This window comes from Staurois parvus, unplaced genomic scaffold, assembly GCF_062004578.1.
Source record: "Staurois parvus isolate SC_StPar_1 unplaced genomic scaffold, SC_StPar_1.0 ptg000087l, whole genome shotgun sequence".
Taxonomy (NCBI): Eukaryota; Metazoa; Chordata; class Amphibia; order Anura; family Ranidae; genus Staurois; species Staurois parvus.
In genome coordinates this window covers 11,129,858-11,155,895 of record NW_028317883.1, presented here as the reverse complement: position 1 = coordinate 11,155,895, position 26,038 = coordinate 11,129,858, and the positions used below count along the sequence as shown (strand labels likewise).

The window sequence follows — 26,038 nt, the reverse complement described above, 5'->3', positions numbered from 1 at the left end:
GCTGCTTTCTGGAGATGCTTAACCCAATATAGAGCAGAGTCTCCATAATCCGGAGTGGAGATCCTTTTCCCACCTGAATGTCACTCTGGACCTCCAAAAAAAACAATGTGAATAAGAGTAAGTGAATGAAAACAGTCCATTATATAATCACAAACAGTCTATCCATTGCCAAAACCTAAATATTAGCAGAGATCATCTAAAGTGCTCCACTACATAAACTTCATGTCACCCTGTGTCACACATAAAGTTTTCCTGGAAGGAACATGACCCCCAAATTAATGAGTAGTTGAAATGCCCATGTTTCAAAGCCATGTCTTGATGTCAGTATGGTTGCGAAATTCCACCATTCTCGTATATGGATCACTGTCAAGTATCCCACATATACAGGAATAAAAATAAAGAACCAAATGCTCCGAATAGTGTAAATCCGGGGGGCAGGGGTGGACTGACCATTTGGAAACTCAGGCACTGCCCGAGGGCCTGGGGTCAGTAGGGGGCCCCATGAGATGCCCCTGGTACCTTTTTCATAGTTTGGGCAAGGACACAGGGGCCCCATGATCCTCTATTGCCCGGGGGCCCCATGAGTTGTCAGTCCGCCCCTGTCCGGGGGTTAAAAACTTTATTAAATCAAATAATATGCACTCACACGTATCCTCAACAAAAGAGCTATACAAACACAGCACTTGAGACCCAATCGGTAAACATTCTTTTGCGTGATGATGTCAGGCCCCGTCTTACGTACTTCATCACAACTGACATCATTGGGGACATGTATTTTCACTGTATTGATAAGGCAGAATCATGGAAGTTGTCAATTCACTGGATGATTAGTAGATTGTCACAAAGACACTTGTAGATTTCAAATGGACTATCACTAATGCACATTAATCTTGTTGGATTGTCTCTCATATCACTTATATTCATATATAGTTTGTGTTTCATTTATGTACTTTTGTAATCATTGTTTGCTGTTGTATTGGGGTGTATGATTACACAGGGGTATTTATTATAAGTGCTGCACATGTGTTTATTGATATCTAGTTGCTTTCGTGTGTGGATCACAATTTTTGTTCTAGCTTGCTGGGATTTTTTTATAATGTGTGGGTGTAATTGTTGTGTGGTGACATTTTTTTTTAAAATTTTATACACTGAAAATAATGATTAGTCAAGAATGGTACAAAAAGGTCATAATTTCAGGACTGAATAGGGTGAATTTCTCTTTTCTACTGTTTACAAATGAGCAAAATTAGAAATAACAATAACAGTAAACAATTGGAAAGTCAAAAAACTTCTACAGTTTATATAAAGGCAAAGAGAATCAAATAAAGAAGTTATATTTTAATTTAATCACCTTTTTAAATAGACCTTTAGTTGTATAATGATCTAATGTCAGCATATCTATGAGCGCCTTGAAGAGGACTTCACTGGAAAGAAATGCCTGTTCTTTACATCAGGGTCGCCTTCCTCTTTATAAATCACCATATGATATATAAAAATTAACCTGTAGGGAAAGAAGTTAAAATAAATACTTACCAGTCTCTGATTGGGTGCCTATGTGAGGGTGACATCACAATCCTTCTGACAAGATCCTGGGAATGACAAGGATCCCAAATCTCACAAGATGCTCCTGTACTGTGCTGGACTGCATTCCCAAGGAAGATAGGGTACTTGGTATTTCCTGAAAATCTTGCTAGAAGGATAGTGAAGTTACTCCCTGCAGTGAAGAGGTTGAGAGAAAAGTTTAGTATATTTTCTACCTTTTTTTCCCCCAAAGGTGCATTTTTGTATATACTGTATACCAAATTGCAACTTTTAAAGGAGGAGGCATTCTTGATGTAATGAGTATATTAAACCTTGCTTTCTCTTGCACAACTGACACAATACTGTTTGTATGTTCTTATAGTTGCTTTTGTCAAGGTCCTACCTTTCCTCAGAGATTGTGTTGCTCCATGTGCTGGCATACATCTTAAGTTCCTGCAAAGCATGGTGGGGGCCTTTATGCTTTCAGGCCTCTTTGGCTCCTCCTCCAGAAGGGTGTGGCTGATCACATTTAAGCCTGCTGTCTGCAGTTGCTCTTTGCATTCGTGTCCCGTATGTTCCTTTGCAGCAAGCTCTTGTTCTGTTCTCGTTGCTCTTCTGGTAACCGACTCAGCTTGGACAAGACTATTCTCTGCTTTATCCCATTACCTGACCTCCTGTTGCTGAACCCGGCCCGTAACCTGAGTATTCTTGTCTACCGTCTTGTACTGTTTACTCCGTTGTTATCGACCCGGCCTGTCCGACCACGCTATACGTTTTCCATCTGGCTCCAACTAGCTGTACGCCAGTGGCGGCAGTCGTTACCGCAGCTGGGGTTACTCGGGGGCCGCGACCTGTTCTCAGGCTGCGTCAAGTCCATTCCCACCATCAGGGGCCCTAGTGAAGGGCAGCCTGGGGCTTAGACTCCACGCCCTGAGGGACTCTGGTCTGTGAGTAGCGGCTGTCGTCAGTCGCTGCGTGACCTTACGATTAGGCCTGCCTGCCCATTCCACCGCTCCTGCCCTGACAGCTTTTAAGATGAGATTCGGAATGTAGGGGGCATGTACCATCGGTGGTAGACATCCTCTCTACAGGCTGATCATGTTTAACCAGAAGAATGAATGTCTATTGCCATGGATCTAGAACATTTTAGATACTTATTTTAGACACTATTGTACTTTTTTGGATGCAAATAAAGGTAATACAGGTCAGAAGCCTTCAAGAGGGCAGCAAGGATTGTCCATTTATTTGGGTTATCCCATAAGTTCTTAGATCATGAAGGAGTAACCATATGTTCATTATATTCTTGAGGTTGTACATTTATATCTTTACATGTTCAATGACTAGTTGTCAGCCTCTTAGTTACTGTTCTTATTATTTTCTGAATCGTAGAAAATTACTTGGTGATCCAAAAACGAAAAAATTGAAAAACTAGAACTGACAGCTGAGAATGTATACAAAAAATAAGGAATACAACCAAACGGCATTGATGAAGATATGGGACTACCCTAGAGGACAATCGAGTTAAAAAAATGTCTACATATTTTGTAACAATGATAAAATGTAGGCATGTTACTACTGTATCTCCAACAATAGAATCATGCTGGGAAATATCACCCACTTCTAAGAAGAAGAAATCTATTGCTGTTGCTGGAAAGGTAGTAACAAAAGCTCACAGCGATGGGAAGGAGTGGCGACGATGCATCATTTTGAGAGGGACCAAATGATTATCATACAATTCCATGGAAAATAATGTAAATGCTACACACTAAGGAAAGATGACAAAAGGGATGTTGTTTCGCCAAGATTATACTCTAAGCCAAACAATGGCACCTGCTATGGCTGCCATCTATAAATGTAGGTTTGAACTGTTTCATCAACCTAGCTACTTACATGATCTTGCCCCTCCAACTACCAGCTGTTCCCTAATCTAAAAAAAGACAGACACAATTGTTGCTGTGGAAGCTGCTTCTCCTTGAATTGTCCTGCTCAGTTAACGTCACAGAAAATTCATATGAGGTTAGATCAGGGGTGGGCAAACTTTTTGACTTGAGGGCCGCAATGGGTTCATATATTGGACCCGGGGGCCGGACCAAGAGTAGATGAATGATGTGTATGTGTCATCCATAGTAAGTATAGTAATAATTAGAGATGAGCGAATCGAACATGACGAAGTGGAATTCGTTTCGAAGATTTGGAAAAATTAGATTCGCGACGAATCCGAAGATTAGCAAACTTCGGATGCACGAATCGAATTTTCCCAAAAATGGCGGCGACATGTGTGGCGACAGGAGAAAATGGACAGAGAAGATGGGGCGGGGATCTCTGGGAAGGCGCGCAGACAAGGCGCGCTGACCCATAATGCATTCATGAGTCATGAATCATGACATGTGATCGCATTAGCCAATCAGCAGCCAGCCAGCCAGCACTGTGTAATGGTGGAGCTATAAATCGCGGCCATCTTCGAATTCTCCATTAGCCTCCGGTCATTCAAGAGAGACAGACCTCTGTGTATTGAGGGACAGAGTTAGGGCCACAGAGACTTTAGGGCCACAGAATCGTTACTCAGGGACACAGAATTGTTACTCAGGGACACAGAATTGTTACTCAGGGACACAGAATCGTTACTCAGGGACACAGAATCGTTACTCAGGGACACAGAATTGTTACTCAGGGACAGAATCGTTACTCAGGGACACAGAATCGTTACTCAGGGACACAGAATCGTTACTCAGGGACACAGAATCGTTACTTATTGTACGTTCAAAGAGTTAAATCCATTTACACGCCGGCTGGCGGTAATATTTTTTGGGTGATTAGTGCATTCCAGTGACACAAACGTACAGTTTCCAGCCAACGGCAAGCTGCAATTGACCGATTGTGTACAATAAACTGACTTTCTGCTTCACAACCACTATTGTACGTTCAAAGAGTTAGATCCATTTACACGCCGGGTGGCGGTAATATTTTTTGGGTGATTAGTGCATTCCAGTGACATAAACGTACAGTTTCCAGCCAACGGCAAGCTGCAATTGACCGATTGTGCAAAATAAACTGACTTTCTGCTTCACAACCACTATTGTACGTTCAAAGAGTTAAATCCATTTACACGCCGGCTGGCGGTAATATTTTTTGGGTGATTAGTGCATTCCAGTGACACAAACGTACAGTTTCCAGCCAACGGCAACCTGCAATTGACCGATTGTGTACAATAAACTGACTTTCTGCTTCACAACCACTATTGTACGTTCAAAGAGTTAGATCCATTTACACGCCGGGTGGCGGTAATATTTTTTGGGTGATTAGTGCATTCCAGTGACATAAACGTACAGTTTCCAGCCAACGGCAAGCTGCAATTGACTGATTGTGCTAAATAAACTGACTTTCTGCTTCACAACCACTATTGTACGTTCAAAGAGTTAAATCCATATACACGCCGGGTGGCGGTAATATTTTTTGGGTGATTAGTGCATTCCAGTGACATAAACGTACAGTTTCCAGCCAACGGCAAGCTGCAATTGACCGATTGTGCTAAATAAACTGACTTTCTGCTTCACAACCACTATTGTACGTTCAAAGAGTTAAATCCATATACACGCCGGGTGGCGGTAATATTTTTTGGGTGATTAGTGCATTCCAGTGACATAAATGTACAGTTTCCAGCCAACGGCAAGCTGCAATTGACCGATTGTGCAAAATAAACTGACTTTCTGCTTCACAACCACTATTGTACGTTCAAAGAGTTAAATCCGGTTTATTTTTGGGGTGCTTATTGAATTAAAGAGTATGTCAGACAACACGCAGAGGAGTGGCAGAGGAGGCAATGTTTCAGGAGCGAGCAGACGTGGCAGGAGAGGAAGGGGTCGAGGCAGCACTAGTTGCAGCCAGAGGCCAGTGCTCCCGGTGTCATCCAGCGGTCGTGTCTCCACCGACAACCCTGCCGTCATCGATTGGTTGACTCGGTCGTCTTCCTCTTCCCAGGTCACCTCTGACACCTACAGCCAACGGTCGGTGGGTACGTCAGACACAACCGGTAGTTGGCATGGCCCGGGAGCAAGCCCACTGAAATCACGTGTCCTCGACCTGCCCCTGTCCTTTGGTGTTCCCTCACCAAGCGAAGTATCGCATGCTGTGGGCTCAGCCCCACTGTACAGTGAGGAAGAGCTAACAGAGGGCGGTCAGGAACGGGGGGAGACATCCGCCTCTTCAGCAGCCAGGCGAAGAAGTACTGGCGAGGAGAGTGGCTCGGTAGCCGGTCTAGAGACAGGTCTGTCTCCTGACCCACACGCAGCCGAGGGGGCTAGTAGTGACGCGGAGACCCTAATTGATGATGATGAGGCTGATCGCACTTGGCAGCCTCGTCGTCATCAGGCTATTTCTTCCGCATCATCAGGAGAAGAGGGTGCCAGCTTGCCAGCGAGCAAAACAGTCGGTGGGTTGCCCAGGAGGCAGCAGGGTCGCAGCAGTGTCAGTGGAGGCAAACGGCCACGGAGTAGAGCACCAGCTCCACTGCAGCCTACCACCACGGCCAGTAGTGGTGCCGGTGTGCACGGAGGAAGTAGCAGTCAGCCAGTGAGGAGTAGCGGGGGCAAAGTTTCCTACTCGGCGGTGTGGCAATTTTTCGTCAAGCCGCCCGAGGAAGTAAACGTAGCCGTATGTCGACTATGTGGCCAAAAAGTCAAGCGTGGCCAGGGGGCCCATGTTGGGACTACAGCGTTGCGTCAGCATATGCAGCGTCGCCATTCGGTGGCCTGGGAAAACCGTGATAAAGATACGGCGGTTCTGCCTGCCCCAGCCCCCGCTCCGTTACTTGCTCCGTCACCCGACGTCAATCGCCCTCTATCAGCCAGTCAAGGCTCCAACACCTCTGCTGAGGGGAGTTGTCGCTCGTTGGCATCTTCCGCTCGTTCAGATGCTCCTTCTCCTGCTACTCCTCTTCACGGATTCCGTCAGCAGTCTTTCTTGGAATCCGTTTCCAAGAGACAACAGTTTGCGAGCACGCACCCGACGGTGCAGAAGCTGAACGTCCTCCTGTCCAAGTTACTGGTGCTGCAGTCCCTCCCTTTCCAAGTGGTGGACTCAGCACCTTTCCGAGAAATGATGGCTTGTGCCGAGCCGCGGTGGAGACTGCCAAGCCGGCATTTCTTCGCCAAAAAGGCAGTGCCAGCCCTGCATTCACATGTAGAAGAGATGGTGGGCCAGTCTTTAAGCATGTCGGTCTCTGCCAAAGTGCACGGCAGCGCCGACGTGTGGAGCTGTAACTACGGTCAGGGACAGTACATGTCATTTACGGCCCACTGGGTGAACGTGGTGCCGGCACAGCCGCACCAGCAACTTGGACAGGTCACGCCGCTTTTGCCTCCACGTTTGCACGTCCTTGGTCCAGAAAAGATGTCCGCCTCTACCACCTCTTCTTCCGCCATGTCCCATTACCCGACCGGCATATCACATGTGCAGGGCGCAACGGTGTCACGCTGTGCTGCACCTGGTATGCCTTGGCGAACGTAGTCACACAGGGGAGGAACTTCTGAGTGTAATGAACAGAGAAATCGACAGATGGCTGTCTCCGCGCAAACTGAAAATCGGAACCATGTTGACCGACAACGGAAAGAACATGGTGTCTGCTCTGCGTCAAGGAAGGTTGTGCCATGCGCCATGCATGGCTCACGTGTTCAATCTGGTTGTCAAGCGGTTCCTAAAATCCACCATCCCACTGCAAGACATCCTTAAAATGTCACGTAAACTTTGCATGCATTTCAGCCATTCCTACACCGCAAAGCACACCCTCCTTGAGCTGCAGCGGCAGAACGGAATTCCACAGCATCGCCTGATCTGCGACGTTGCAACAAGGTGGAATTCAACCCTACATATGTTAGACCGCCTTTACGAACAGCGAAAGGCCATCACCGATTTCCTGATGTTACAAGCGGATAAAGGTACTCCCCTGTGTAACTTAGATGTCAGCCATTGGCAGCTCATGCGTGACACCTGCCGCTTGCTCAGGCCCTTTGAGGAGGCCACGCTATTCGTGAGTCGGCAGGACTATGGGATGAACGACGTCATTCCTCTGTTGCACGTCCTGGAACAAATGCTGTTAACAATGGCTGGTCGGTGCGGTAGACGTGGCGCACAGATCTCAACGCCACATGACCCCTGTGGGGGCAGGACAAGAAGAAGAGGAGGAGGTAGAGGAGGACATTGGTGCTCAGGAATTATTGAGTGAAATGGGTGGTTTTTCCACTCAGCAGACAGGAGTGGAGGAGCAGGAGCATCTGGTAGAGGAGGAGGAGACAGAGGACCCAGACGCACAGTGGCAGTATGCTGTGGAGATGGAGGCAGGGAGTCCCTCGCATTCCTTGGCACAAATGGCCCATAGCATGCTCGGTTGCTTGCGTAGCGACAGCCGAATAATAACCATCAGACAGAGGGATGACTTTTGGCTGTCCACCTTGTTGGACCCTCGCTACTGTTCAAAAATGGTGGCCTTTTTCACACCTGCTGAGAGGGAGGCCAAAATAACGTACTATAAAAACCACCTATGTAGTCAGTTGGTCTCTGCCTTTCTGCGCCAACGTCCATCCTCAGACACTGTGGGCCCTGTGTGCTCGCGTTCCGCTGCCATGGCAGCAGGGGAGGGGTGGGGTGGTAGGAGCAGTGGCAGCTCCACCAGCAGCGGCTGCCTCAGTCTGCAGTCGATGATGAGTAGCTTTCTTCACCAGCGCAGTGAGGAAACTACTAACCAGCCGCAGCAGCAGCAGCAGCATCAGGTGGACCTGGAGCAGGACCTCAAACAACAGGCTTGGGCCTACTTGGACAGCACCCTGCCAACCGAGGTAGACAATCCCCTTGACTACTGGGCAACGAAACTTGACCTTTGGCCCCAACTAGCTGAATTTGCCCTTGAAAGGCTGTCATGCCCGGCCAGTAGCGTGGCATCGGAGCGCGTGTTTAGTGCGGCAGGAGGTATTGTAACTCCGTGGAGGACACGCTGCTGACAGCTTCCGCTTTTTAACCGAGGCCTGTGTTTGGCTTCCGAATACTGCTGCATCCACCGCCACCCTGCGCCATGTGCCTCTGTTGTCTGCTCACGCTGCTGACGGCTTCCGCTTTTTAAACTAGTCCTGTGTATGTCTTCCGAATACTGCTGCCTCCACCGCCACCCTGCGCCATGTGCCACTTTCAGGTCTCCTTACAGTGTTGGTGAGTTCCATTTTGTGACAGGGTGCTGTATGGCCTTCCATTGCTGCTGCCTCCACCGCCACCCTGCGCCATGTGCCTCTGTCGTCTGCTCACGCTGCTGACGACTTCCGCTTTTTAACCGAGGCCTGTGTTTGGCTTCCGAATACTGCTGCCTCCACCGCCACCCTGCGCCATGTGTCTCTGTCGTCTGCTCACGCTGCTGACGGCTTCCGCTTTTTAACCTAGGCCTGTGTATGGCCTTCAATTGAAGCTGCTTCTGCTCTGCCACTCTGCCATTGGACTCTTGATAGTCGTCTCCCCACGCTGCTGCTGGGGGGACTTTTTAACATAGGCCTCTGTATGGCCTTCAATTTTAGCTGCTTACGCTCCGCCACTCTGCCATGGGCCCCTGTACCGCCTCCTCATGCTGCTGCCAGGCCCGTAATCTGCCATGGGCCCCCGTACCGACTCCTCATGCTGCTGCCAGGCCCGTAATCTGTCATGGGTCCCTGTACGGCCTCCCATTGCTGCTGTCTCCATCGCCACACTCTGCCATGTGCCACTTTCAGATCTCCTCACACTGCTGGTGGGTTCCATTTTGTCATAGGGTGCTGTATGGCCTCCCATTGCTGCCTCCACCGCCACACTGTGGCTCCACACTCTGGTTTTGGCCCCGTGACTGCCCAAATGAGTGAAGTGTGCGGTGATTCTAAGATCGACGGCACTCATCTGCATGTCATACTGACTGACAGTATTATTTCTCTTCCCCAGCAGACTCCAAGGGCATTTAAATTAAAGGTACAGTGTTCTGCACTAATATAAAGGCTCTCTGAAGCCTAGAAACACCCTTTTTATAAGTTAAATTCGCAGCGAATATATTCGCCTCGAATCAAATTTAATCCGCGAATTCGGCAAATCAGCCGAATCGAATTTTTGAATAATTCGCTCATCTCTAGTAATAATCCCCCATAGTAAGCATAGTAATTAATCCCCCATATAGTAATTCATCCCCCATAGTAATTCATCCCCCATATAGTAATTCATCCCCCATAGTAATTCATCCCCCATAGTAATTCATCCCCCATATAGGAATTCATCCCCCATAGTAATTCATCCCCCATAGTAATTAATCCCCCATATAGTAATTAATCCCCCATAGTAATTCATCCCCCATATAGTAATTAATCCCCCCTATAGTAATTCATCCCCCCTATAGTAATTCATCCCCCATAGTAATTCATCCCCCATATAGTAATTAATCCCCCCTATAGTAATTCATCCCCCCTATAGTAATTCAATTCACTTACCTTTGCTCCGCGCGTTCCTCTCGCCGTGTTCCCGCGCCGTTCCGGTCTTCAGGGCGGACTGTGAGAGGAGCCTAGCTCCCCTCACGTTCTGCACGCTGCCCCGCCTACACACATCCTGACAGTATCACGCTCCACGGGCCGGATTAAAAGGTCCGCCGGGCCGTAGTTTGCCCATTGCTGGGTTAGATAATCTTTGCACACTTTTCATTGTCTTAGCTACATTTTTCTGCTACAGCAGTTGTACAGGGTGTCTAAATACGACTGTGCAGTTCAATAGACACCACAGTAAAGTTGGCCATTTATGGATCAAAATCTGACCGGTTCAGCAACGACCCACGGAATTTTAATTCATGTATAGGTCCCCTGATTGTAGACAAGTAAATCCATCAATCAAATTGTGTATAACCAGCCTATTGGGTTTTTCTTAAAGGATTAGTGCTGCCAGCTTTAGATGGCAACACTAAACATTGTGTTATGCCAGCAGGGAAGGCTCCATGCTGGCAGAATACAATATCGATGGGGGAGGGATTTCCCCATCAAGACTAAACAACACCTGTGGTAGAAGGAAAGATAACTGCATAATGTATGGCTTACTTAAGACCCAGTGCACTCAGTAATGTGGTAACCATCAAAGGGTATCTGCCTCGGGTGCTGTGGGTAGTGCTCACAGCACTGTAGCACCCCTTTGATGGTTGCCACTTGGAAATGCTGTAACAAAAGTTTAATTATATTTCAAGCTGATCTGTAAATATCTCTTAGGAGTTGGTGAATGGATTCACTCCTTTCAAAAATAGATGTTTTAGTACTGTCCTTAATTTTGGAAACATTTTTCTTAGTCTATAGATACCATGTCAGTTGCACCTACTCCTGATGAAGTGAATGAATATTCATGAAAACAGTAGGGATTTTCGATGTTCCTTTATTTCCGGATTTGATTACTTTATGGAGTCATAAGACAAATGTTTGTAAACAAAATTGAAAACTATGAAAATGAACTGTTTATAGCAACTCAGTTTGTCATTTTTAAATGTGAAGATATTTACTGTGGTACAGTTTACTATAGAAAGCGTTTTATACATTTTGTCTGCTTTTGATGTACCTCTAAAAATACTCATGGGCATTTGCAAATATCTTTGTTGAATTATAATGTTAGGGATGAAGGTAGATCATTTCATGGACCAGATCACTGGATGTATAATTGGTTAGACATGATATCTTCAGCACACTCAGCTAAGTGGAAGCAATCAAACTTACTAACGAACAAATGTGTGCAAAAGCAATGTTTATGTTTATTACAATGGTTTTGTACACATTTGTTGGTCAGTAAATTTGATTGCTTCCACTTAGCTGAGTGCTCTGAAGATTTCTTGTTTATGTACTCTTCAGGACTCCTTGGTGTGTTGTTTAGCGACACCAGTTTATGCGGGTAGCTTTTCTAACACATGGACCATTTCCCAATTCTTATCAATGTTTATTATTACCACTGGGACATTCTGTGGGGACTTTTGGTTCAACCTACACATATAGTCTTTGGAGCCATCAAGTGGTTGTTTTTTTTCCTTGTTAGAAACAACTCTTCTCTTCTCTGCAATACTAGTTTACATAAGGACAAAGGAGGTTTTTGAAGCAGTTTTGTGTAATAAAAGTGCAAGAAAAATGCTTCCCTATGTATGTCTTCATACTGACACTTCTGTTGCACTGTAAAAAAGCCTGCTTGCCGCATGTTTGAGGCATATTTGGTCAGTTAAAAAAAACTGCACCAAAAACACACCACCCCATTGAAATGCATTGAAAACGTGGCAAAAACCATATAAAAAAATGCACATGTGTTGCATGTTTGAAGCAATTTTTTAGTCATATGTTCTGTGAAAAATGCACCGCAATCACTGTAAAATTGCAACAAAAAAAAGCATATGCGTTTTTATTGCACTTTGCTACGGATCAGTGTGAAAGTGTCCTTAATCAGCTTTGCCAGTGTAGAGCAGTGAGAGGGATGGAAGTAACAAAAAAGTATTTTAAAGAGACACAATCACTTTGCCTACACAGAGCAAAGCAAAACTGTGTCTTTGCAAAGGATCATCTTCCTATATACTCACCTTACCTGCACTGCCTTGCAGCTCCAGCGACTCAGTCACACCCAGATCTCTACAACATAAAGGCTAATCATTCTTAAAGTGGTTCTGAAGGCAGAAAGTTTTGAATCCTATGCATTAAGGTAAAAAGCTTCTGCATCCAGCTCCCTTCCAGCCCCCCTAAATACTCATCTGAGCCCGATCTCAATCCAGCAATGTGAGATCCGCTGCTCTCTCATCTCTCTCCTCATTGGACAAAGAGGCAGCAGTGGTTACCATTGACTCCTGCTGCTGTCAATAAGAGAGCAGGGGGTGGGGCCGAGCCACGCTCTGTGTGTCATGGGATACACAGAGATGGCTTGGGAGTGAGCACGCATGAGTGCCCCCATAACAAGCAGTATAGTATGGTGGGAATTTGGCAGGGGGGGATGAGCCAGCAGTGCCGGCAGGGGACCCCAGTAGAGGAGAATTGAGGCTGCTCTATGCAAAACCATTGCACAGAGCAGATACATACATACAGACATATTTATTATTTTTAAACAATAAAAATGTTGCTTTTAGAATAACTTTAAGTCTAAAATAAGAACTAGGAGGGCTCTCTATGATTGTAGAAGAAGTGTGCAGAAGACAAAGGACAGTTTTAAATTTCTAACAAGATCAACAGGATGTTTGCACTTATAAAACAGAAATAACAAAATGCTCAGATATTACATATCAAACAGACGCAAATAAGCAAATAATAAGCTCATTATTTGGGTTAAGGAAGAACCCTCATATAACATACGTTTATAAAGGGTCAGTATTCCTTACTAAGACTGGACATGTGACATTTACCAGGACGGTGCTCACTGCCTGCAAAGATTTGACAATAATGCATTAGTAATCAGAGTATGGGAAAGTTTGTGATTGAAACTGCCAATTGTGCAAATTTGCAGTTAATCAGGAACAATGTTTATTTTTACATCAGAACAATGCTTTTCAGAGATGTGTATACACAACCATCATAAATTAGCAAAATAAACTAAAATAATGCCTCATGGAGAATCTGTTTTGCTAGACTGGACTTTTCATTTGAGGTAGCTTTGTTCCATTGGCTTTACCCACTAATGGATAAATGTACAATATATAGTGCAGTTAGCGGTTTTCAAGACTGCACTGTAACTCTCTCTTTTTTTCTTTGTAAGTAGTGGCATCTAGTGGTGAAATGACAATATGCAGTTGCAGGTTCCACAATGAATTCTAGTAAAAAACAAAGTAAGGTGTTTACTCATGCATGATATGTTAACAGACAGCAATTGTGTTCACTTGGAGATCATTCAAATGTAATGCAAATCCATTGCAGCAAATAGAGAATGCTTCCATTTTCAAATGCAGAATTCCATGATGCAATTTATTTGTTTCATAAAAAAAATGCAGAATCCCAGTCAGTCATTTTCTTTTAATTATTGGTAGAACATTATCTGCATTTAAAACATCTTGCACTGTAATGTAGTTAGTCCATTGTTTCTTATCTAATATCCATAGATCTCATTTTCAACCCAGCCAGATTCTGTGCTTCTCCCATACCTGTCGTTACACAGCTCATACAGTTCATTGGTGACAAAGCCACTTTCTGTGCTGGCTAGTGTTACAAAGCCACTCTCTGAATGGTTTCCAGCCATATTATCATATTCACCCGAGAGATTATCCATAGGCGAGATCTCCCCTGATGGCACCCGAAATGAGGTATTGCGGATATTTGGCCTTGTTCCTGCTAAGTCTGCATCCGTCTGTTTCTTGATGACATTGTAGATCTCCAGGTTAGGGCTGTTCCTTCTGTGTGGGGACATCCAGAAGCTGGGCTCTTTAACAGCTGTTTCACTTCTTTGCTGTTTTCTTAAAGAACAATCAGAATGACATGTTAGTATAGTATGTGATGTGATTACCAGATTATTATACAACCTGTAGACAAATTGGCAGTTCTGCTTTATAGAAGGCACCATAATCAGGCTGTAGTCACCTTTCCTGCAATCCCATGCCACCCAATCTGCTACCAAAGCCCCGAAAACCACTTCCCTAAAGGAAACACAAGTGACACCTCACCTGGCTTCCTATAATGTTGCTCTGGATGCATGAACAGCCAATTACCAGGGAAGATGAGAAGAACCTACCATTGGTGCTTCCTATGGCATGAACATGTTGCTTTATCCGGTATTAAAAAAAAAAACAAAAACATGTACCAACAAAAGGATTACCAGACCAAATGACAGTTCAAATTAATTTTTTGGCTTGCACTCAAAGACAGCCAATGCATTTTGGGGACCAGAAAAAACTCCTCACTCACCAGGGCTTCACTTAACATCAGAAACTTGAATGGTTCTGTACTGCTGTTCATGCAGACTCTGCTCGCTAGTAACTCTCCTGGTCCAGCAATCAATTTCCTTACATAGATTTACGCAGGAAATCCTGATTTTAAATCCATTCAAGTTTCTGACTGGAGCCCTGAAGAAGGGGAAGTGTTTTCTGTCCCTTGAAATGAATTGACAGTCTTTAGTACAAACCAATGGATCAATTCAGACTCTCCTATCATTTGGTTTGGAGCTCCTTCAGTTGGTACATTTTTTTTTCTGGTAACCTGATGGGTAGCCCTGTCTGTTTTGAGCAGACTGACCTGCGTCAGTGAGCTCTCTGGATGTTTTTTCTCTACCTTATATGAACTAAGATTAAAGTCCCAGCACCTCTTGGATGCTTTTTCCTTCATTGGACAGGTATAGGCAGCATACAGGTTTGCCTATTGTGCCTTATACAGTAAACTGACACATTCAGAAATAATTGGCAATATGCATTCATCCGTGACAGGCAATTGGAATGCATTTTAGTGAAGGTAGCTCATTGAACACAGGATTTCCGATTGCTTTTGATTATTGTTCTTTGCCTTAAATAAGTACATAAAGCTAAACCAAATCGATAAATATGAAAAACAGATTGATATTCCATGATTTATCTGTTTTGACATTTATACAGCTGTAACTAGTCCAAGCACATGAAAATGTTGGCTATTACAACACTAAGTTTGAGTGCAGAATGTGCCCACCAACGCACAGACAGCTATGGAGTATTTACATTTCAAACATGTCAGCATACCTGACTTACTGCACTGTGGAGATCAAAGGCTGACATAGTGGAGACCAGGGGTGGACTGACCATTTGGAAGCTTGGGCACTGCCCAAGGGCCTGGGGTCAGTAGGGGGCCCCATGATCCCCTATTGCACGGGGGCCCCATGAGTTGTCAGTCCGCCCCTGGTGGAGACACTACACACTGCCTGACACTCTGAAATAGCACATTTCATATGTGTGCTGAACCTCTCATACTGTCAAGCCTGCTTATTATATCCTCCCCTTACTCAAATATTTTAGGTCAAAAGCAGCTTCCATCAACTTAAAAACACACCAATTAGTCTCATGTCTCAAGTTGGTGTAAATTAATACCAACTTTATTTCTAATAAATCACTTAAAACATATAGACTATAGCAAAGGTCACTAAATGGCGGACCTCGGTCCGCGAACGGCCCCTGCAGCGCTACCGCCCGGACCGCCAGCCCACCATCCCACAATGACAGATCCGCAGCTGAGCAGGACGGTCGTCACGGCAACATGACATCACGTGTGTGTGCGCCCCGCCCCTTTCAGCTCACTGTCTGTCCGGCTCCCGCTCCCTGCCTGTACACAAGCATCTAGAAAGGATCCCGACACAACTCTTGTCTGCCCTCAAGGTAGGGTGTAGTCTTACAGGGGCACTCTGATGAGCACATTGAAATTTAAGGGGCACTCTGATGGGAACAACATTAGAGTTCCCCTAAACATAACATCAGAGGGCCCCTTAATATAAATGTGTCTGTCAGAGAGCCCCCTAACATAAAATGTGCCCATCAGCATGCCCCTTATTTTATGTTAAGGGGCCCTCTGATGGGCACAACATAGAATGTGCGAATCAGAGTTCCCCTTAACATAAAATGTATCCATCAGAGTGCCCCTTAATATAAATGTGCCCATCAGAGTGCCCCTTAACATAAACTGTGCCCATCAAAATGCCCCTTAATATAAATGTGCCCATCAGAGAGCCCCTTAATATAAATATGCTCATCAGAATGCCCCTTAATATAAATGTGCCTGTCAGAGTTCCCCTTAATATAAAATGTGCCCATCAGCATGCCCCTTATTTTATGCTAAGAGGCACTCTGACGGGCACATTTTATGTTAAGGGGCACTCTGGTGGTCCCATTTTATGTTAAGGGGCACTCTGATGGGCGCATTTATATTAAGGGGCATTCTGATGGGCACAGTTTATGTTAAGGGGCACTCTGATGGGCGCATTTATATTAAGGGGCATTCTGATGGGCACGGTTTATGTTAAGGGGCACTCTGACGGACCAATTTTATGTTAAGGGGGCACAAATGGGCACATACTGTGAAAAGGGGCACTCTGTTGGGCACACGTGATGGAAAGGGACACTCTGATGGGGAATATGGTGTAAAGGGGCACTCTGATGGGAAAATTTGATAGAAAGGGGTACTTTGAGTGTAAGGGGGCACTCTGACGGGAATACCTGATGTAAGGTGGCAATGTGATGGGGATACCTAATGTAAAGGGGCACTCTGATGGGGACAACTGATGTAAAGGAGTACTCTGATGGGCACACCTGATGTGATGGGAATACATGATGTAAAGTTGCACTTTGATGGCGACACCTAATGTAAGGGGGCACACTGATGGGGCACACCATATTCGGACATTGGCCAGAAGAAAATTTTAGTGACCGGACCTCCTTGAATTTTAATTCAATACCCCTGGTCTATAGCAACCATCCCCTGCTTTCTGATGTATACAAATATAGTATGTTTTTGTTCACTGTGCTACGTTATTTGCATACATCATTATTTCATATTGATTCATATATTCCTTCCTATAATAGTATCTCATGTGATGATAATTAATATATAATTTATTTATTTAAACAGCTGGACTTCAGTAAAAAATATAATTATATTTGTAATAAGTCACCTCATTTTTCTGCACATTTTAAATACAATATATTTTCCCTGGAGGTTTTCTATACTGTCTGAACCTTTCTCCACCATGTTACCTCTGCACCCTTCCTCCTTCTAGATACACCCTGACACTCCAATGTTACAATTAAATTAAATTAATTTACAAATTGACAATACACTTGCCTTCTTTCTATGAAGCAGCAACACAAAACTCCAATAAAAATGAAAAAGAGTGTCAGCACTGGGATTGTTGCGATGAGAATGAAATGGATATAGGTCTCTGAAAAGAGAAAGACAAAAAAGTCATATATAACACTCATTCAAATACTGGTGACAGCTATTTGTGGTCTTAAACAGATAGGAAATAGGAACACCCTTTAGTGCAAAATATTTAGGTAACAGACACACCCTTGCCACACCCTAATTATATAGATCATGAAGAATCATTGTGCAAAAAATGATCAGTTATACCCACTGATTTCTATTAAACAATTAGTTTTCCTTTGTACTAGTCTTCCTTTGTATTCATTTTCCTTTGTAGTAATTTTCTTTTGCACTACTTTCACTTATTAACCTTGGAAAATAATTGTATTTTTCAAATAAAGGGAAGAAGCGGAGTTAGTGTTGAACTAAATAAGTGTAATGTCCTGTGTGTGGGGGAAACATCTGGCTGTACTATAAAAGCTTCTAAAGTGGATGTGTTCTTGGGTCAAGGTAAGGTGCAAGGTCTTCTTAGGAGGAAAATGATGTACAGTGGAAACTGCAGGCAAAAATAAGATACTCATTATGGCTAATTTTCCAACAATATGGGTGTAATCAACATTCATCTAACATAAAATCGGATATGTGTTTAAAATAATCAATTCTTAGTATTTAATTGTCATAGAAATGAAGTAAAACAATGCACAAGCCAAGGCCATTATGACCTTTCTACAATTCCAGTCTGGGGGAGTAATTCCCAGAAAGACATTTTTTGGTGTCTGAACAGAAGCTTTGGTTCAGCAATCTTGAAAAAACTACGGAACTAAGAGGGAAATCCAATAAAACATTTGCCCAACTTTTCTGGCAGTATGGCCCTTTTAGAATTGCCCTGCCACCAGGTTTGGTAGCTTTAAACTTGTGGCAGATTCAGGTAGTTCATAGTAGCACTATGCCTGCCCCGAATACAGAAAAAAATGACCTGCAGTTCTTAGATAATGAAACTGGAGGTAATTAGGACCAACTCTAAGTTGGCGTACAGAGACAGGCAGAGTGCCTGCCTCTTTCTCTGTACACTATGCAGCAGCATGACATGTTTTCCACTGCTACCCTCTACCCTCCGCACCTATCACTGATTGTCAAGGACGTTTTCGGCTTCACAGCTGACAGACTCTTAGCAACCATTGATGCTGACAGTGGGCAGAACCTGATTGGCATTTTAGAGACACTAGTTTCCGATCAGATCTGCTCTCTCCTTGTGATTGACAGCAACCAGTGGGCAGATTTCATAGCCCATAGTAGACTGCTGTCAATCAAAGGGGAAGTGGGCCTGATGGGGAATTAGTGTCTGTGAATGCCAATCAGGCTCTGACCACCAAGTTACAAACCTCTCCATATGAACACTCTGGCCTCAGTGCATCTATGCATGACAAATGATGATTGCTCTCCCCAAATTTAGGTACCTGTTCTAACATTTGTTGTAAAGAGTATCATAAACTCTCATGAATTCTCAAGTATATTTCTTAAAGTTATCAGCTTTTAACCAGACACTTACCTGCAGCTTCTTTTGCTGTCTCATTGGTGTTTTTGATGGATATTTCTGGGTCCTTGGTAGTACTGGCTCCAATATCTGTAATACAAATAAAACAACAAAAAACTACTAGAGAAGTAGAAATCAAGGGTAATGTGCATTATTTGTATTTAAATAAACATTTATTAGAGAGTGTACCCATGACAAAGCATTATGAGTTTGCTGAAGAGAGTGCACAGCAGAAGCTGTTTGCTTTTGGACAGTCTCTCTTTTAAAATTCCCATCTGAACAGAGCAGACAGGGTGTTGGGGAGATAAAAGATGAGTCACTCAGTTGTGTGTGTATATATAAGCTTGACCTATTTAGCTCAGTAAACAATGGGCCTTTTTGGTATAGGCTTTTTTCATTGCTTATCACAGTAAATAAAATATATACAGAATCACTATACATTCCATTTAAAGCAAGCAAATGTGTGCCACTCAAGCTGAACATATGGTGGAAAATGCACCAATGTAAAGTGATACATGGATTCAAAGAAGCAAGTAGCTTACATACAAAGCTTGCCCTTTCCTGTGAAAGTTCAACTGGCCCTGCGCCCCCTTCTATCTCAGAACTTCACTACTCGTCAATGATGCCACCCTCCACATTTAAAGACCTCTGATGCTTATTTCTGATGTTTAGAAACTACAAGCCATTGTCAGTACAAACTTGTTCACCGATATTTCAGCCCATCAATGGCAATCCCAGTAGGCATCTCCAGCATCCACTGAAATCTGTATAAAGCAGGGGCTGTTGTATGTCTGGCTGGTATCGGAATGACAATTGTTGGTATGGTCACTGCCTCTTATTTTGGGTATACCTGCCTCTGGATTAGTAATGTCACTGAGTACACCAATATTTTAATTACCTATATTTTATATCAGGGGTCTCCCAACCACGGCCCGGGGGTCGGATGTGGTCCTTCTCTACCCTTTATCCGGCCCTTGGGGCACTATTCCTCCCACTGAGATCAACAATGGGGCAGTATTTCTTCCCATGAAACCAATGATGGTGTACTATTCTTCCCCCTAATACCGATGATGGGGCACTACTCCTCCTCCTACTGACCAACAACCCTGAGGCCATGTTTGTTCTCATTGAAGCTGGGGCCACAATATTTTCTATCCTCACTGGCCCTAATCCGGCCTTCCTAAAGTCTGAAGGACAGTGTACCGGCCCTTTGTTTGAAAAGCTTGGAGACCACTGTTTTATATAATCATTACATTATACAAGTATACTGAATGACTCACCAATATGTGATGATGACGTGTTTTTCATTGGGGGACGAGCTGTCTTTTCTGTAAAATAATTAATGAAGACACTGTAGGATTAATAAAACACAACCAAATATAACTACACTCCACTGGAGTACAAGTTGAAACTGGATATAGGGCATAGGGAAAGTGGGATAGGAGGAGGGGTGAAGATATCAGGAGGGGCAGCGATCGAGAGAATCAGGTAATAGGGTATTTGAAGAGAAAGGGAATGAAGTGAAAAGTAGGGAGGAGAGATGTATAGAAGAGGAGAGGAAGAGGGTAATTGAGTGAAGATGAAGAATTGACATTTCTATGGCGTATTATGTTCGAAGTATAAGGCCATCTGGATTGCATTTTGACTGCCACACCTGCTAAGTGGTGCTGAATAGAGGAAATACATCCTAGAAATACTGCCTTTATCTATGACTTTATCTCCTAAATTTAACATTTCGAAGTGGTTAAAGTTAGAAAGCACTTACCTTCTGAATATTTACATATGAAGTTATTCTTCATGTTACATCGGTCATCGTTCCACTGAAACATATAGGGTCCACCAACACCAGGAGAAGTCAATGGCTGATAGTACATGACCACACACACCTCACTCCCACATGATGGCTCATCCACATACCAGTTCCTGCCATGGAAAAGAAACATTACAAGTTCTCCTAAATATTACTCTGCTAAATATGTTTTTGTGGTTTGTCTATCATAGGCAAACTTTTGAGTTTATTAATAACAATGCTAAAACAGGAAACATTCTCAGCAGATCTTCTAGAATTCCTTCACTTTCGTATGTCTTGCTGTTATATTCTTCAGCAATGTAAGGATAAGGCTACTCAGTAAGGACACACATTACCCTTCAGCAGAATAAGCAATATGTATGGTCTCTACTGTGAGAACTCTAATTTTTATTTTGTAGATAACAAATTTTAATTATTTATAGTTCAAAGTTGAACTACATAACATCAGCTAAATACACAGATGCAATACATATACGAGAGCTGTTCTATTTGCCAAATGATTTGTATTTCTATCCATTACGTCCTAAGAGTAACACAGCTCTTTCACACAGAGGCAGGACAGGAGACTTGGTTTTTCCCTACTTGTCCTTCCCCCCACCTGTCACTTGACAGTGAAAGGAGAAGCTGCTGATGACTTAATCAAGTCTTAGTTACTCTGCTCTCCCCTCCTAGGGTTGAGATAAACATACTTGGGTTTGGTTCACAGCAGTTTCTGAGAAAATGACTATAGTTTGGGTGCCAAATCCAAAGACAACAGGAGTCATAGGTTAAAACCAGTAGTGGCCATTTTCTAGGCAAGGGACTGATAAACAAACGGTATTAAGGCTGGGCACTGCTCTGGGGGACATGTACCGAAGAAAAAAAATCTGTTGAGTGGGGAGCCTTTATTTTAATAAGGAGAAGTGGTGGTGGTGGTGGTGGTGGTGGTGGTGGGGGGGGGGGGGGGGTTTAACCTGCCTGTGAAATATCACAACTGTACAATTTATACAGCCTACTGCAACAAAACAGATATTTACAGAGAAGGAAGAAATGCTATTTAAATTGATAGCACATTACAACTTTGGGCATTTTACTTATGCTTGTAAGCAAACAGCCAGGGGTTCCTTTCATCTATACCAAATCCTTATCCTAGATATACCATAGATGTTAATGAGCAACCCCCATACAAAACAAAATGTTGGGTTCTCCTTAAAAATACATACCAGACCCTTATCCTTGATGAGGGTCTGGTATGGATGTCAAGGACCCCATGCAAAAAACAATCAACAAAAAATAAGTTAGGAGTCCTCTCTAAATTCCATACCAGCCTTTTCAGGTCTGCTATGAATTTTTAGGGGGAACCCCATGCAAAACTAAGAAAAAAAAAGCATGAGGTCCCCTTTAAAAATTCTTAACAGACCCTTGTCCAAGCATAAAGCTTCACTAGCCAAGAAAGGGGGGACAAGCTTGAGCCACACTGAATCATACTGGGCCACATGTCCTCAACGTTGGGGGTACCTTTCTAGGGGGACCCCCTTCCTACCAAAGTATCTTGTCCCCACGTGGATGAGGACAAGAGATCATCCTACAAGAATCAAAAGAAAAAATGATCCTACCAGGCTTATGTCTTAGAATATATACTGCAAGTAAGGGGAGGAGAGCTTACCACAAAATCCAAAATACTCTGAACATAAAAAAATGGCTTTTGCTCAACATCTGAGACCCAAAATATTTGAAATATAAAGAGAAAATTCTCATTTTTGATTAAAGTATTGACAGAGATCATTGACAGCAATAATTAACTTTTATTAGTTAAAATAACACATAAGCACAATTACATAAACCCAATATAAAAGAAAAGGTATGTGTCAGAGGTAGTGACCCTGGATGCAATGAATCAACTATCATCCATACAATATGTTTCATTAATAATTACATTCTATAGATATATTATTATTGATTGGACTGAGCTATATTGGTGTATCTCCTCCCTGTCCATTGCTCATCTTGTGTAAAGATATGCTGGATAAACCATAAGGATCCAAGATGTAATGGAGATCAAGGAATGAACTGGCAGACATAGAAAAACCCAAGTAGTGATTTCACTGAATCAATTGCATTGAGCCACCCTTAATACATGTGTATGGTTATAGAGTGTCCCGATCAGGAAAGGAGTAGCTGAATATAATCCGGAGGAGGAAAATAAGATGTGAAGGCTGCCTATGGATGTAGATCCACTTTCATATGTATAGTCTCCTAGATTGTAAGCTCGAAAGAGCAGGGCCCTCGATCCCCTCATGTTTTGCATTGTATTGGTATTGTTCTGTCACATGTTCTGTCCCCCTTTGTAATGTACAGCGCTGAGCAAACTATTGGCGCTTTATAAATACTGTATAATAATAATAATAATAATATAGACAGATACCTCCCTCATACATAAAGCTGCTTGGAGATATATATGCTCCCATGCAAGTAAGCATCAATAATGCAGGTGCAAAAAACAAGCACATATCCCATCGATGGTGCAATGAGGATGACCACATTTCATTCCATGAATTCAGACTATAGTCCCTCTTTTCAAGCTGTGAGAGAAAAGTATACTTATCAGTCCATGGACCGGTTTCGCCAGACCCCCCCAGCTGCATCAGAGGCAGCTATCAAGTTTTGAGTCCATCTGGCTATTTAGGGACTCAAGATGGCTGCCGTAGATGAAGAGATCATCCGCACAACCCTGGCCTGGTGATTATGGCGGTCTATGGGCTGGGGGCTATTGGGATCTATAAGCTCCCTTAAATAATAGGACACCCAGATACTGCCCCACCCTATGTGAATGCGTAAGGGGTACATCATACCCCTACTTATTCTTACTAAAAAAGAAAAGAGTGAATAAAGATACTTACACAGTCCTTTATAAGAAAAAAAATCCCCAAAAAGTTTCATGATGTATTGTCAATCACATTGTCCTGCGATACAGATCAATGTAAATAACGATAAACGATGCCTGACAAGAAGAAAATAAATCCCACTGCCACATCTAATCCCATTGTTTATTAATGCCAAATGAATCTTCCAGGGCTCTCCTGCTAAAAGTAAAAAAAGTGGTGGAGAGAATGTCCTTCATGACATTAACCACTTCCCGTCCGGCCGCTGTTTATAAACGGCAGGACGGGACACCTACAGGAGCGGGTTGCCGTCTCTAAACGGCACCTTGTGTCTGAGGCTCGTGCGCGGCTCCTAGAGCGCGCACCCGCGAGCCCGATGATCGCCGAGTCCGACGGACACGGTAGATTATGTGACATGGTATGGGACCAATGAAATCGGTCCCATACCATGTGATCAGCTGTGTCCAATAAGGACACAGCTTAAGTGTAAATAAAAGCCGCATGGTGCGGCTTCCGCCTCCTTCTCCTCACACGGAGTTGTCTGTGAGAGGAGAAACAGCCAAGAAGAGGTAGTAGTCAACTGCCCTCCACCTCAGTGACACCTGATCGCCCCTAAAGTGTCCCTGATCGCCCCTAAAGTGGCCCTGATCGCCCCACGTGTCCCTGATCACCCCAATAAGTGGCCCTGATATCCCCAACAAGTGGCTTTGCCCATAAGTGGCCCTGATTGCCCCCACAAGTGGCCCTGATTGCCCCAAGTGGCCCTGATCGCCCCAAGTGGTCCTGATCGCCCACAAGTGGCCCTGATCGCCTAACAAGTGGCCCAGCAGTGTCCCTGATTGTCAGTGTCCCTGATCGCCACATAGTGCCCCAGCAGTGTTCCTGATCTCCACAGTGTCCCTGATCGTCACAGTGTTCCTGATCGCCACACAAGTGGCCAAGCAGTGTCCCTGATCGCCGCAGTGGCCAAGCAGTGTCCCTGATCGTCACACAAGTGGCCCAGCAGTATCGCCGCAGTGGCCAAGCAGTGTCCCTGATTGCCACACAACTGGCCCAGAAGTGTCCCTGATTGCCGCAGTGGCCCAGCAGTGTCCTTGATCACCACAGTGTCCCTGATTGCCGCACGAGTGGTCCAGCAGTGTCCCTGATCACCGCAGTGGCCCAGCAGTGTCCCTGATTGCCGCACAAGTGGTCCAGCAGTGTTCCTGATCGCCACAGTGTCCCTGATTGCCGCACAAGTGGTCCAGCAGTGTCCCTGATTGCCGCAGTGTCCCTGATTGCCGCAGTGGCCCAGCAGTGTCCCTGATCGCCACACAAGTGGCCCAGCAGTGTCCCTGATTGCCGCACAAGTAACCCAGCATTGTCCCTGATTGCCGCACAAGTGGTCCAGCAGTGTCCCTGATCACCGCAGTGGCCCAGCAGTGTCCCTGATCACCGCAGTGTCGATGATTGCCGCACAAGTGGTCCAGCAGTGTCCCTGATCGCCGCAGTGGCCCTGATTGCCGCAGTGGCCCAGCAGTGTCCCTGACCACCACACAAGTGGCCCAGCAGTGTCCCTGATCACCGCATTGGCCCAGCAGTGTTCCTGATCACCACACAAGTGGCCCAGCAGTGTCCCTGATCACCGCATTGGCCCAGCAGTGTTCCTGATCACCACACAATTGGCCCAGCAGTGTCCCTGATCCCCGCATTGGCCCAGCAGTGTTCCTGATCACCACACAAGTGGCCCAGCAGTGTCCCTGATCGCCGGACAAGTGGTCCAGCAGTGCCCCTGATCACCGAAGTGTCCCTGATCACCGCAGTAGTCCAGCAGTGTTTCTGATTGCCACACAAGTGGCCCAGCAATGTCCTGATCATCGCAGTGGCCCAGCAGTGTCCCTGATTGCCGCAGAAGTGGTCCAGCAGTGTCCCTGATCGCCGCAGTGTCCCAGCAGTGTCCCTGATCACCGCAGTGTCCCCGATTGCTGCACAAGTGGTCCAGCAGTGTCCCTGATCACTGCAGTGTCCCTGATTGCCGCAGTGGCCCAGATCACCACACAAGTGGCCCAGCAGTGTCCCTGATCACCACACAAGTGGCCAGCAGTGTCCCTGATCGCCGGACAAGTGGTCCAGCAGTGCCCCTGATCACCGCAGTGTCCCTGATCACCGCAGTTGCCCAGCAGTGTTTCTGATCGCCACACAAGTGGCCCAGCAGTGTCCTGATCATCGCAGTGGCCCAGCAGTGTCCATGGTCGCCGCACAAGTGGTCCAGCAGTGTCCCTGATCGCCACAGTGTCCCTGATTGCCACAGTGTCCCTGATCGCCACACAAGTGGCCCAGCAGTGTCCCTGATCACCGCAGTGGCCCAGCAGTGTCCCTGATCACCATACAGTGGCCCAATCAGTGTCCCTGATCACCTTACAGTGTGCCTGTTCATAAAGTGTCCCTGATCTCTGCCACACCAGTGGATCCTGTTCACTGCCATCGTCTGTGAGGAGAGAGATCCAGTACAGCTAACTGTGAGTAATTTTCAGCCTTTGCACAG

General features: G+C 44.8%; 1 protein-coding gene across 3 annotated transcripts in view; it reads right to left on the bottom strand.

The window, feature by feature from the left end:
* Nucleotides 1–10,907: 10,907 nt before the first annotated feature.
* LAYN (layilin) overlaps nt 10,908–26,038 on the bottom strand; it is a 68,973-nt gene continuing 53,842 nt past the window's right edge. For all 3 annotated transcript variants that reach the window (XM_089670173.1, XM_089670175.1, XM_089670174.1), the window contains 5 exons: nt 20,609–20,766; nt 20,124–20,171; nt 18,859–18,933; nt 17,289–17,385; nt 10,908–13,951 (listed from right to left, as the gene is read on the bottom strand). In XM_089670173.1, coding sequence (XP_089526299.1) covers nt 13,588–13,951; nt 17,289–17,385; nt 18,859–18,933; nt 20,124–20,171; nt 20,609–20,766 — 742 coding nt within the window. In that variant the 3' untranslated portion in view covers nt 10,908–13,587. The remainder of the gene's footprint in view (nt 13,952–17,288; nt 17,386–18,858; nt 18,934–20,123; nt 20,172–20,608; nt 20,767–26,038) is intronic.